At 44.3% G+C, this 14,226-nt stretch overlaps 1 protein-coding gene across 1 annotated transcript in view; it reads left to right on the top strand.

Moving 5' to 3' along the window:
• Nucleotides 1–1,743: 1,743 nt before the first annotated feature.
• Nucleotides 1,744–14,226, top strand: part of TTC9 (tetratricopeptide repeat domain 9) — a 28,899-nt gene continuing 16,416 nt past the window's right edge. The window contains exons 1-2 of the mRNA XM_039704921.1: nucleotides 1,744–1,792; nucleotides 1,987–2,337. Coding sequence (XP_039560855.1) covers nucleotides 1,744–1,792; nucleotides 1,987–2,337 — 400 coding nt within the window. The remainder of the gene's footprint in view (nucleotides 1,793–1,986; nucleotides 2,338–14,226) is intronic.

Raw genomic sequence — 14,226 nt, forward strand, 5'->3', positions numbered from 1 at the left:
GACCAGTGGCCACCATAATGCCAGTGGCCACTACCAAACTCTTTTATACTTTTCATAGCTTGTTTCAGTCTACCACTGTTGATCAGTAACCAAAGGAAGAAATCGCAAAGATCCCTTAAGTAGAGGGGGTGGGAGAGGAGAAAAAGTCACGTATGTCTCAGTGCCCCCTATGCCATGTAACTCCATGGGCTCAGGCAAATGCTGAAAAAGGGAAGCAACTACTCCCAATGTCACTTTGCTACATCACCCTCCAAGAAAACAGCTCCTTCTTCAATAGCTTCTGCAGCTGCTCAGATCTCAGCAATTAATCCTTTGTGGCAATCTCCTTTCCTCTGGCAAAGTCAGCGTTCCAGCACAAGAGATATATGTTGTCCCTGTGAATTCTCCCAAGCAGCAATCAATAATGGTACAATGAAACCTCTGAAATTACTTAAACGTACTTTGTGTAATATGACTAGCAGATTAAAACAATATCCCAACAGGAATTTTCCTTCCTTAATATTTAGGTTCCACACATCAATTCCACTCTAGCTACTGTGACTAATATCCACCACCGCCACACCCGCCCCCCAGGATTTCCTGATTTTAGATCACATGTACTTGGAGCAAGATTTGTAAGTAATTTATCTCACTCTTGGCTTGAGGTTCCTGAAAATGCTGAGCATCCATTTTCATAAAGTAAGATTTCTTGAAGATGTAGCTAGTAGGGCACCTGAAAATGAAAGCACTTGAAATCATGTAATCACTGTTGAATACCTTAGGTATAATTTCTCTTGTGAAAGCATTTTCAAAATTGTACTTCTATCACAATCAGCATGATACTATTTGCTTCTCCTTGTGGCTCTGACTTTTGAATTCAAGTGAGTGTCTGTCCCACACTGTGACCATAACCTCAACAAGGTCCAGAAACTTAGCAGCAGGGACTAACATTACCAATGCATAAAACACAACTCATTGGCCCTGCTAACAAGAATTATTAATGCAGACCTGCATTAATACCTTTACATGGAGCTATGCCACACAGCTATCCCAGTTTGCCCAGCACTGCAACACCACATGCCACCACGGTAGGCTGTACATACTCCAAAGAGAAACTCAAGTCTCCATTTTAAAATGTTCTCATGGTTGCAGAGAGAAGCTTGAACACATTGCACCACAGCTGCAGCCTTACCATGTAAGAGTTGCATGGGTAATGAAAAGATGCATGCCCATATATTATTGAGAAAAAAAAATCACTGTGGTTTTTTTCATCCATCCTCTAGTTTTTAAGCATGTGGTAAGACCTACAAAATATCTTGGCACAACAATGCATGCAAATACATCCAATGTGCATCAATGCAGACATGGTGTTGGGCCTAACAAAACAATGCCTCATGCTCCATACAGTTTTTCTGCCGTTGGTCTGCAGCAGGAGAGTCACTCACCACTGATACGCCCAGACCAGGACATGTTGTAGGCATCAGTGAGCATTGACCCATTTTTCAGCAGCACATAGGAAAATCTGTTTCAGGAAAATCAAAGTCCCTGAGTTACTGATGCCAGGGCAATTACTGGCCCTTGGCTTCTGCTGCCCTGATGCAGAGCACACAGGAGATTTCATGATTGGGCACTTCTTTGCCCAGTGATACAGAGTGTACACACCGAGACTCTTCGAGGGACCATGAACAGGTGTTGATGGTGGATGGCCACTGGTGGGATCTGGGAGAGGAGAGATGGAACCGGTAAACTGGAATGAGGAGGGGAATGGAGGAGGTGGAATCCCAGCCTGCCGACAGGGAGGCGATACCCTCAGGTACGGGAGGGCAAGGCACAGGGGAGCAGAAGGGACGCGACTGTGGCGGCTGGAGTGAGCTCAGGCGCAGGGAGAGCAGGACGGCGGGCGGGGGGCTGTGGGGTCAGCCAGTCCGGGGAGCTCAGTGTCCCGGCGTATGCTCGCCCCTTGCCGGGCCGGCGCGGTGAGCGGTGAGCGGTGAGCGGAGCCGGAAGTGCCCCACTGCCGGGACTCGCCCCCGCCGCCCCGCGCTGGGCGGGGGTCTCAGCGGAGCGGGAGGCGGCGGTGCCCGCGGCGGGCGGCGGGCAGCGCCGAGCCGGGCGAGCTCATCGGACGGGCGCTGGATTTCAAGAGCGAAGGGGCGCAGTGCTACAAGGACAAGAAATTCCGGGAGGCCATCGGCAAGTACCACCGCGCCCTGCTGGAGCTGAAGGCGCTGCTGCTGCTGCTGAGCCAGGAGCCGGCCGGGCAGCGCCCTCCCGCCGCCGCCGCCGCGGCGGGGCTGAGCGAGGAGCAGCGGCAGGCGGTGGAGGCCATCGAGGTCGATTGCTACAACAGCCTGGCAGGTCAGCGGGGCCGCGGGCGGGGGGCGGCGGGTCCCCACCTGCGCCGCGCACACCTCCCTCCCCCTCCGCAGAGCAGCGCTCCGCTCGCCGCATCTCCTTCCCTTCCGCTGGCTTCCATTTTCGCGTTCGCGCTCCCGCTGGGCACAGCCGTGTTGCTCCGGGCAGCGCTGGGGAGGGGGCGCACCGCCGCTCCTGGCGCTCGGGCTCTGCCGCGACCCCCAGCCCTTTTCCCGGGCGGCTCCATCCGCCCCCGATGAATCCGTGCCCTCCTCCCCCGGGAGACAGGTGGCAGGGCGGCAGTGCGTGCGTGGGGCGCTCCGGCTGACAGAAATCGTGGATCGTGAAATGGCCAAGATTGCCTGCTGCGCTGTACCCTCAGCCCGCGATGTCCTTCAGTCCCTTCGCCACAGCTCCGGCTCTGGAGCCTGTAATTAATGGTATTACAGAGAGACGGACTACTACCACATTTGATGTAAGGAAGAGAAAGGGTTTGGGTGCAACTGCAGTACCTCCAAATAGTTCTACCAGATATAAAAACAATTTTTTGGCTTCTTAGCACTGAAAGTTGAAAGCCAATACAGTCCTGGCTTTTCGCTAGCTTCCAGTCATCACTGTGGTCAGTAGACATTTGATCGTGCCTCCCTTTGCTCCTTGCCATCTGTTTAGAAGTGCTGCAGGAAGATGGAGAGGAGTGGTGAGGGGTTTAACTACTTTGTAGTCTGATTCTGAAGTCCTTACAGAAACAGAAATCCTGTTGACTTCAAGAAGCTTTATCCAAACAAGTGCAGGATCAGATGTTATTTTTGGTCCCCAGCAGCACATGGTTTTTTAATTTTCAAAGCTGAAAGCATCTCTACAACAATAACTTGTGCCTAGGTACGTACAAGGAAGAGAGCAGTCATAACTTGGACAAGATACACAAAATAACAGCATTAAAAAGCTCTGCTGTTTTCCAGAAGATTGAAGGGTCACTCATCACCCTTTATATCCTTGGGGTTAAAAAATGGCACAAATCAGGACATTAGCTTTTGGCATTCTAGACACAGTTGGTTAGCTTTGTTTCCTGTTCTCTAGTACTGGAAAAGATGCAGTATGAAGTGAAAAGTGAATGGTTTGAAGCCACCATCCTCTTATCATAATGCATGCCAATCTCTTACATTCAACATGCCTTTGGGATGTCATGGGGAGCACGATTTAGCTCCTTTTCATCATGTTTCCAAATACTCTTCTTTTGAAAGCCTATTGAAATCTCGTAGGTGGAGAGGCAAGTGAGATTTGAGAGTGATACCATAATTGCACAGATGTAATTTTGTCTCTCTACAAATTTCTGTTCACAGGTTTATTAAAATCCATTGATTGTATTTGGCAAGGATCACTTAGATTGGCAGGGTTACACAAAGAGCCCGTAATACTCTGAACAATATAGCTTGGTGAGTTCCTGGGCTTGAAAAAGGGCTCACAGGCACTATCTCTGTTAGATACAAATGAGACGTGGTAGGTAGACAGTAAATGAAGTGGGAGAGAGAAATGGAATTTGCTTCTGAGGCACTTTCTGCCAGTACACAAGTTCCACTTGCTAGAAATGTCTTGACTCCTGCTGATGGAGTTGTCCTATGTCATTATCATTGTCCAGCTCACTTTTTTACAGTTTCATGTTTGTGCAGGGAATTTTTGTCGCTGTTGGTTGTATTTGATCTTGTCAGCAGTAGCAATTGGTGTGAGAAACATTCTCCATCTTTATCCTAGATATGAACAGATTTTTCCCTAAATTTAACCAGTATGAACACAGGAGGAGGTGAGTATAATTAACCCTGGACTTACAAGCAGTACTTTTCCTGGGATAACCTCACAGCAGGTCAAGCTGTCATTTTGCACAGGCGGTTGTCACATGTTTTCAGTAGATGGCATGCACAGAGCAGAGAACAGCATTTGTCTCAGAAATGCATAGCTTTGTGTTTGTCTGCTGAGCGATCTGCAAGCAATTTTAAAGAAATTCCCTGCATGCTGGAGAGGGGAGCGTGCAGTTAAGCTGGAATTGCACTGTTTTTATTCCTAGCCCAGTCACAGATCTCCCGTTCTAGCAGGAGGGTCAGTGAATTCATGTTGAAAGAGAAAAAAAGAGAGGAAAGGGAGTTTCCCCAGAAATGTAACAGTAATTATATGTTTCTCATAGCAGCTTCAAGACGTGCAGCAGTGAGACTTAATTTTCTAAGTGTGATGCAGCAGAAGACATCAGTTTCTTTACACTGTGGGCTCTAGCAGAGGCACCAGCACGTACTGTTACAGCTGAAATCAGTGTTACTTGACATGGGGAGCAGAGGAGATGCAGGGAGTTTTGCTTCTGAGCACTGTTGGCTGCCTAGAGCTGTTTCTAAAATAAATAAATGTGCATAGTGCAGAAGGCATAACAGCAGTACATGTTAACTCTGGAGAAGGCAGCTTTTCACTTAGCTCTGAAGTATAGCCAGTAGCATTACCAGCTGTCATCTGAGTGTCCTTATTATCAAGTTCTTTTAGCACCTCCGCTGACTCTCTAAGCCTGGCATTTGAGAAGCCCACCTTGCTTTTGCACTGTCGTTTTTCATGTGGGCACCACACATCCACCTGTCAGAGATGCTTTGCATCACAGCTACAGATGCACACACACATTGACTTGTTTAGATGCAGCATGAGAGTTAGAGGAGAGCATCAACTATAGGTAATATACACATAGGTGAGAAATAAACCCAGAGGGGATTTTGTGTGATCTCATGGGTAAAGGCAGGGGTTGTTAGTTTGTTTTTTTTTAAATCTGACCAATTGCATGAGTAGGCACGTGTGGGCAAATACTAAACGGTTTTCAGTGCCTGTCATTGCCTGCTGAAGGTAAATTTAGGCAGAGATGTGCATACAGATTCTTGTTTAGGTCCACTTGTTTTGTAGAGCACCTTCAACAGGCAATTCTACTGTAAGATGGGGTGGCCAGCTCACATATTTATTAAAAGCCCCCCAATATTTAGTGTGTTTTCCAAGGTCTGCCGTTGTAGAGCTGCGTGGCACACCCACAGCCTAAATTATTTAGCCCATTTCAAAGGATCCCAGATCTTCTGGATCTTAAGTTCTTGTGATTTTTAAAAAATTGCTATTTTAAATCAGCCAAGGATTTTCAGAACTTGCCATTGGCAGATTTGCTCATGTTTCTTTCACTAAGCTGCTAGCTGGGCTTCATTTTAAGCTCCAAGAGTTTTGCTGTAAAGGGACTGCCCTTCACAACTGTGCTGCTGCATTCTTGCAGGGGCCTGCCAATACCCCATCATTTTACCACAAGTCATTCTGATGAATGTCACCAGAGGCAAGGGCAGCAGCATGGCCAAGGCTCCCAGAAAGTGCTAGGGTAGGCAAAGACAAAAGCCTACCAGCAGCGGAGAGCCTTGCGGAATGAATGCAGGGTTGTAATGCAAACAGTCCTTTCTTTATGACTCACTGGCCGTCTCTGACCTTGAGGAAGTCATTTGACCTCTTTTTGCCTCTCTCAGCCTGCTGAAACATAAAGAACAAGGACCACAATCTCATCCTGATGATTCAGCTGATTGAGTTTTCTACAAGTTAGTGGTTTATGTTCTTTTAAAAAACAGATAGATGTACAAAGAATGCTTGTGGAAAAGTGAACGGGCCAAACACACCTCAGGTCTTGATCTCCTTTCCGCTCATACAGCATATTTAGAAGAAGCTCAAATGCTTTACGTACTGCATGCAGATGGGGGTCATTTATCAACTACAAATGCAACCATTAAATGCAATGATTATTTTATGCCACCATTACTGCCTAAAAGTTTACAGGATTAAAAGCACTATGTCTGCTCTGCAGAGAGAAACAAGTCCTAGTCATTCCAAAGCAGCAAAATGCTAAGGGTAAGCATAGTTCTAAGCTTTTCTGGTGAGGGAATGTTGCAGTGTGATAAGCAAACCTCTGCTGATTTTCCTAAGCATGGAGAAATTTTAGAGCTAATTCTGACAGGAGAAACAGAACCAGAGAGAGATCTGGGGATGATGAGTGGCACTGGGGGATCTGATTGCTAATCCTCCCTCTCTGTGCTAACCAGCTGTATTATCTTCACCAAATCTTACGTAAACTTCATTGTATCCGTCTGCATTTTTGACCTCCTGGGAGTACTGTAAAGCTGTTAATTACATGAATGTAAAATAGATGTAGAGTGTTTATATTCCCATTCAGGTACTTGTAGTTTACTATAGGAGTCTTGGCAGAAGAGCACCAATGCCTGGAGAGAGTATTAAAAACTTAGCTCTCCTAGATACATCTCAGTCTGGAAAATGATGTTTGGCTTCTTACACTGGCAGAAATTTGCACTGGTACCATTCCAATGGCTATGTGAAGGTCACAATGACAGTCCCACAGAACATGACACGTCCAGCAGCATTGGAACCTTCTAGCATCCTCAAGCTGTGGTGTAGGTACTACTTCCAATTACCGTCAGTTGTGTGGTCTTCTGTGAGTAGTTCCAGTGAGAAATCCAAATACAAATACTTATGATATGTAATCCAAGTAAAAATGTAACTAAGCTCGAGAAAAGCTGGTAAAACTTTCCACTGACCACCCACTAGGAGACGTCAAAAGGAGTTTCTGCTAAAAGCCCATCCAAGTATATAGCCGTTAGCAAGTACAGACTCTACCAGGACACATGGTGCTGTGGGTGTTAAAGCAGTCTTGGATTGTTGCTTGATGTGATGGTTTTTTTAAATGTACTGCATCAACAAAAACACCCTCTACAAGCATGTCATACAGTGGGAAAGAGGGGCAGCAGCGAACAGAGCAGCAGGATGTGGTCTGCATTTTCACTTCTTGGCACGGGGTGTTTCCTGACACTCTTGTTTTAGATGCATCTGACCAGCCTGAAATGCTTGGAAACTCCTTGTTTTACAGGACTGATGCAATTACTGCTCCGGGAGGAGGGAGGGGCAACTGCAGCAGAGAATAAGCACCAATGACTGTGTGTGGTTTTTTAGTGATAGACCCAAATTCTGACATGTATTTAAGTAAGATGTAGAATTTAAAGCTATTGTCATGAATTGCTCTTTAGAAATACTCAGTATTCACCTATTCCTTTTTATTTAGGATAATGAAGATCTCCCCTGTTCACAGAGTTTATTGTGCATTGAAAGGGCGGTCTGGAAATACATCCAGATGCCAGGGGGGCATGAGGGAGGGAAGAGAAAGGATAGCAAGCTGCCACCAACCTTGGTTTAAGTGATACGTGTCTGAGACCGTCTCTTGCTAAGGCAGAAGATGTGTTTTTCTCCATATATGTCACTATTCATCCCAAGCCTTTTCAAAACTTAAGGCTCTGTGGGTTGCAGGCTTTTTGCAGTCACTTCTACCACAAGTTTAATTCCCTTTGCATGAGGAGAAGCCTATCCCAGCTGACCCTGTCAGCATTTGCCTGAAACAGAGAACTGAGAAGGTGTGTGTCCCCTAGCCAGACTGTCCAGAGGAGCTGCAGTCTTGATGACCTGAGAGCCCTCAAAGTTTAGCTATGGCTTGCTATGGGAGATGAAACAGGAGATACTGAAAATCACAAAGCTCTCCAAGAACAGAGTGGTAATTTGTTTACCTAAGATTACTGCTTGTTTTCCACCATGAGAAAGCTGCTGTTTTCTGAGTTCTGTAGTAGCACATCTTTCCAGCTTTACTCCATCCTCTTCTGAAATGTTGTCCAAGAGTTTCCTTCAGGAAGAGTTATGCAATGAGTCACAGCCTCTTACACCTCCACAGGTTTCCATCAGTGCTGTGCTGAAGATGGTTCAGCTGGTTCAGTAAAACCTGGTGTTAAAGCTGGGTCCCAGTCAATTGGCAAATATACCCATGAGCTCCATAGTTACCACCTTTTCTGTGAGCTGGGCCATTTCTGAATGGTTCAGCAGGTGGAACATCCTTCTATTCTTGCTGTTCACTTGGGCTCAGGCCCAGGAATGTTTAACCCAGCTCCAGGCCCCTTTCTCCAGCCTTTCTCTTAGAACTGCTTATCAGTTCAGCAGCACATCCCAAGTTCCTTGTCACTGTCCTCTGGCATTGCAACAGATATTCCAAGAATGGAATATGATGATCAGGAATTCACACATTAGGATTTTAGGATGGTAAAGGAGCTGCTGTGAAGAAAGGAACAACAAAACTAAACCGTGTAAATGAAAGGGGAGGTCTAAATGTTGCCAGCTTCTTGACATTGTGTTGTGTCTCAGAAAGTAACATACAAAGGACTGTGGATAGAAGAAACAAAATGAAGAAAGGGAGAAAATACTTAATAAACTTTTGAGAAAAATTACTGGCTATTTATTTTTTCTCTTGCTTCATGGATGAGAAATTGATAGAGAAGGGAGACAACTGCTATTAATTCTGGTTTCACCTTACTCCAATGACCACACCAGTGACTAATATTGAGGGTTAAAAATGCTTTGAAAATAAGTCAGAATTAACTATCATTAACTAGAAAGGTGTTAGTAATGGCTGCTCAGGAATCTCTCTCCTTTTGTTCATTTCTGCACTGCATCTTGGATGGGAAACAGTAGGCTCGGGACATTGATGGATGAATGCAGGAAAATCTTGTGGTGGCATGGAGTGCTACTATTCTGTTCTCTCTAACAAAAATTGTAGAGTCAGTGCAGTTTGTGGAAGCTTTGCTGGAATTGCTGAACATAAATACAGCTGGGGCACTTGCTTGAGTGAAGCTGAGAGGTGGTAGTATTGCTTTTCTACACTTGCCTAGGCAGCTGAAAATGATAACCATTGAATGTGAGGCTGGAGCAGAAAAATCCATCTCAGGATAGCCATTTGGAGTTTAGGACACTGCCAGCAACAGCACTAAGACAGTTCATGGAAATGGTTTAGGCACAGTCATGTTTTTTCTCTGATAACCTATGGCAAAAGTGGCAGCTGGAAGCAGTGGTCTTTAATTGTCATAGCTTGACATGCCAGAATTCATCTATTACTATGCATAGGCAATAACTGATCTTAACTTCAAAATCTGCTCCATTTTCCCCACTTCCCAAAATTCTTGAAATGCCATTGCCTTGAGGCTCATAGGCTGGATAGCACCATCTGCTTCTCCTTGTCTTTGTCCCTTGTTCTCCCATCATACGTCTCAGCACAGAAGTCGGGACTGCTTGCACAGTCCATGCCCCTACCCTTTGAATTCCTTTGCTTGCTGTCCCAGTTGCAACACAGCTATGTCAGACTTTTTGACCACCCACACAAAGCTTTGTTCCCTGTCAGACACCCCCCATCTCTGTTATGCCAGTGAGGTCCTCTCATCCCCTCGATGGGTGATGTGACATTTACAGGAAGCCAGTCACTTGGTGCTGGTCACCAGTTTTTGTGTGACCTCTCTACAACAGACTGTATGTGTGCAAGCATGAGACTCTATTCCCTATCTTTACATGCTGTGTCACTCACCTTGATAAAATGACCAACTCCTCCAATCAGGGCCACAAATTCTAACACAGGCTTGTCCTGTGTGGCCATGACCACAACTCTGTCCATCACAGTAACACATACTTAACTTGAAAGCCTTAGGCAGTGTAAGTCACCATCACTGAATAGTTCTGCAATAGTTTCCCACCAGAAGTGTGGGGGAAAAAAGCAATCCCATGCTGTTTGCACCTTTAGTAGTTGTGGATGTTTTCCAGAAAACATAATTGCCTGACAAGTCCTGTGTCTCAGGGTCCTGATTATGGTGATATCTCAGTCCTTTTCACTCACACGTACCACCAACAAGGCAGGAACTGCAACCCTGTACATGTCCTTGGGTGCAGAAAACAACCATCCCTACATTGCTACATAAGCTTTTCAGAACCTAGAACACTGATTGTTGCTTGCAAGGCTACAGCATTTTCCCTTCTCCAGCACATCTGTGTTTGACAGATCAAATCTCTGCCCTACTAAAGCAACTACTTTTATAGCCACTGCTCAGTATTCCCTTTCTTTCTTCAGTGGGAACACTGCCCACTGCATTTACGTGCTGCCAGTTTAGGGGGCTGTCATGTAGATTGTTCTACATCGATGGCAACAGCAACTCCTTTCATATCAGAGTGGCAGACAGCAAAACTCTGATAATCTGGCTGTCGATCCAGTTGCCTGGGAGCTGCTGGAAAGAAACAGCTGGGTCAGGAAGCAAAGAGCCACCAAACTAGTGTTCCTCAAATTTTGATTTCAAAGCTCCTTTGATGCCCTGATTACAATTGTCAGTTTCCACGCCCCTGGCATTGTTCTGGCCTGGCCACATTAGAGACATCTGACAGAAAGCTCATTTCCTATCTGATGAAACTCAGATGAGTTACCTTGAGTGCAAGTGACCTTATTCTTGCTATTAGTCACCTTATTCAGTAAAGCAAGTGTATTCAGGTCCCTCTTGGTAGAACCCAATCAGGCAATGGTGAAAATTTGCTACCCATCTGATGTGTTTGTAAGGTTTAGCCTAATATATAAAGACTGCTTTCAGATCAGCTCGGTTGGATGCTGCTTATCTTCAGCCTTTTCCAGTTTGAAAGACTCCACTCTAGACAGCAAAGCTGTTTACTTCTACCTGAAGCAGAAGATGAGAATAGAAAACAAGAAGTGGGGTATCCTTTACCCCACAGATTCCCTAGTGTATGGGAGAGGAAATTTACTTCTGGAAGTAAATTAAAAGCTGAGGACATGTGTGGGACTTGAAAATTTGTGTCAGACCTTTAGTGCTTCCTTTGTCTATTCCTGGACCAATGTGACTAACAAACATCTACCCCTGGTGTGCTGTGTTATCCCTGCAGTCACCATGAAATCCAGAAATGTACTGTGGTATGAAAAGCATCTTTATGATATAAAGGACAATCTAAGAATCTTTCAACCAGCTGCAGGGAAGAAGCTGTGAGAATTCACATTCCTCTGCTCACTCCTGCTTCCAGAGAGGAAGAGGGCAGAAAGATTTTATTTCGTCCACACTTTCAGAGAATAAATCCAAGCAAACAGGAGCTTCCCAGGGAGAACATCACACCACCTAGCTGATCATAAAGAAGCAGAACTGCAAGATCAGCTGAAAGAATGAGAGGAGTATCTTAGGGTGCTCTGGAAAACCATCCTAAGTCAGTCCTAGCTGTTGTTCTGCAAAGGCACCTTTTTTGCTGTCTAGTGATTCAAAAAGGATCAAATCAGAATCTCTGTACCATACCTGAAACAATCATTCTTTTATCAAACAATGTGGTGGAAAGTTAAGCCTCAACTCATTTAGTCACCATGTATTTTTAATACTAACATAATTCAAATCCTAGATTACTGTCCTCTTAAATGCTTTGCAATGATTGCTTGCTTAAGACACAGTAGAGTATACGTGTTGCAAGGAAACCAGAACAGTGTAAGATCCTCACCTATACTGGAAGTACAAAGCAAATGGATCAATTTTCCTTTTTACATTCCCTAACTACTGTGATGGAGCTCAAACTGAGGCAGTTCATGGGGTGGGGTAGTAAATTAAATTAATAGATTAATACAAAATAATTTTTAAGCTCCAGGTCTGATTAACTTGGGAGTAAAGTGCCAGAAGGTATCATGGAGTTAAAGAACCTAATACAGTTAGAAAAGAAGGCTTAAACATATAGCTAATCAGAACACTCACTGCCCTATTAAATAGGATAAAAATTGAAAAGCAAATATTACATTTTCATGCTTGAGAACCACTGCTAACTGGTTTGAATTTTTGAATAAACTTCTCTAAGATTTTAATTTCCCCATCTATGGCCATGTCACATAAGTGACTCAGTCATTCTTTGATCATCTGGTGTATTCACATCCTTTTCATTTTTTTCCAACTCATGAGCTCAAAAATTTTAGCAAAAAATTCTTAGTATGGTTTTAAAGTTTGTATCACCAAATTCTATTGCAAATAAATTTACTTCTGTGTGTCAGGTCATGTAGTTCTTTATATATGACATTGTCATTCTCACCCCTTTTGACCGTATGTTTGAACTTGACAGTCAGTAGGTCACACTAACTTTGGCATAAGGCTATTAATAAAGCGCTAAACAAGCTCCATTCTGAAATTATTCCTGAGATATTCTACTAGTGATCTCTTTTCAGACCAGTGTCCTCCTCAGCAGAACCCATTCACCACATAATTGTTACATTGTCTCTTCTGCTTCCTTAGCTTAATCCAAAAGGCACAGTCAAGACAGAGAATTGTATTGGTTCAGTACAATGATTTTGGTGTTCCTGGTGCCTGAACACAGCGGCTACTGGAGTGGAAGTCACCCCCAGTCAGAGGTGCACTCCTGCCTCATTCTTCCACAGCCGGCAATTATTACATAGATGTGCTTTATGAAGGCTTTGGGAGTGATCTGAGATTTTCACCTGAAGCACTTTGGCACAGCTTATATTAAAGAGCAAACATCTTATTAGAGGACTGGCTTATGCTTTTGCATAGTTCAAACCCTGACTTTTTCAAGAAAATAATATTCTGAATCATCCCCCTGGTCTTTAGTTTATTTGTTTTCAGCCTGATTTCCAAAGGAAATGAGTCATAAGTACATATGTTTTCTGCTGTCTGCCTGTCAGTCCCCTCTCAGTAACTTTCAAACCTGTTGGCCAGCTCAATTTGATAGGAAGAGAGATGTATCAATGATACTAAACTAATATGATATAAATGGAAGATAGGGAAGAAGCAGGGACACTAGAGGCTCCACTGCATGACAGGGTGATGCTTTAACTGCCTCTACGTGGCCTGTCAAAGCTCAGGCAGGTGACAGCCTGGTACAGGCAGGGTTAGTTCGCTGTTGCTGACAAATCACTCTTCTCAGTAAGTTTGTTTAATGCATTTTTAAGGAAAATTAGGTTGAGAACTTTGTTTTACACCTCTCTGCAGTTAGAAAACAGTTAACTTTTGATTTGCCTCTTTGATTCTGTCAGTTGTTTTCTCCGTGCCTCCCACAAAGCATAAAGGTTTCTCTCTGTTTCAAAACATCATTAAAATGGAAAAGCTTTAGGCTACACCGGATCTGGATAAAACATATGAATGAGTAATTAATTTAATGAAGGAAATATTCCTCCTCATTTGACATCTCCATCTTGCCAGATGAATCTTTTCAGCTAGGGAGAGTTCAAGGAAAATCCAAAATCATTTCAGTCCCAATCAATTTTACCTGCCCTCCACTCCTCAGCAGACTCTATGGTCAGCTCTTTCATGTGTCCTGGGAGGTGAACCATGAGGCAGCACAGGGCACAGCACACAGATGTTATCCAGCCACGTCGTCATGCCTTGTTCATGGTACAGCATAAAGTGTTAGCTTTCATCCCAAACTGAGCATGCTGCAGTAAGCCAGGCTTGAGGCCATCATGGCATGCACAACTGTCTGTGACTTCATTGGAGAGCCTTCATGCTATTCCAGCTGCATTTCACAGTAGTGCTGTCAGTTGTTTGACCTACTATGAGAAAAGGATGCATTTCTCTTCAGCAGAGAAAGCAGCTTGAAATCCCTCATGTCCTCCAAAGTGCTTCCCTATTTACAGAAGACCCTTCTTGTCTCATATGGGTTTTGAAAAAAATACCATAATTCCATTAAGACCTTAATTTCAGTGTTTAATATATTACAGTAAGAATTATAAATATTTGATAGCAGTTGTTGGAGTTGATTGCTGCTGAACACCAGACATTTACTAGATGGTTGTCTGCTGTAGCTGATCTTTGGTAAAATTCTGTGTACTTTTCCTTTTTGAAAACAAGTCAAGAGACAAGATTCCTTCAGTGGGTGTCAGTAGCAACAGGAGGCCAGAGGAGGAAAGTGTACAGTGTAGAGAAGGTGCCACACTGAGAAAGTAAAGCAACACAACATGAGCAAAAGCAAACAGCACCAAAGAGGCTGTGGAATAAATAG

The sequence above is a fragment of the Passer montanus genome, unplaced genomic scaffold (genome assembly GCF_014805655.1).
Source record: "Passer montanus isolate IOZ18808 unplaced genomic scaffold, ASM1480565v1 scaffold18, whole genome shotgun sequence".
NCBI lineage: Eukaryota > Metazoa > Chordata > Aves > Passeriformes > Passeridae > Passer > Passer montanus.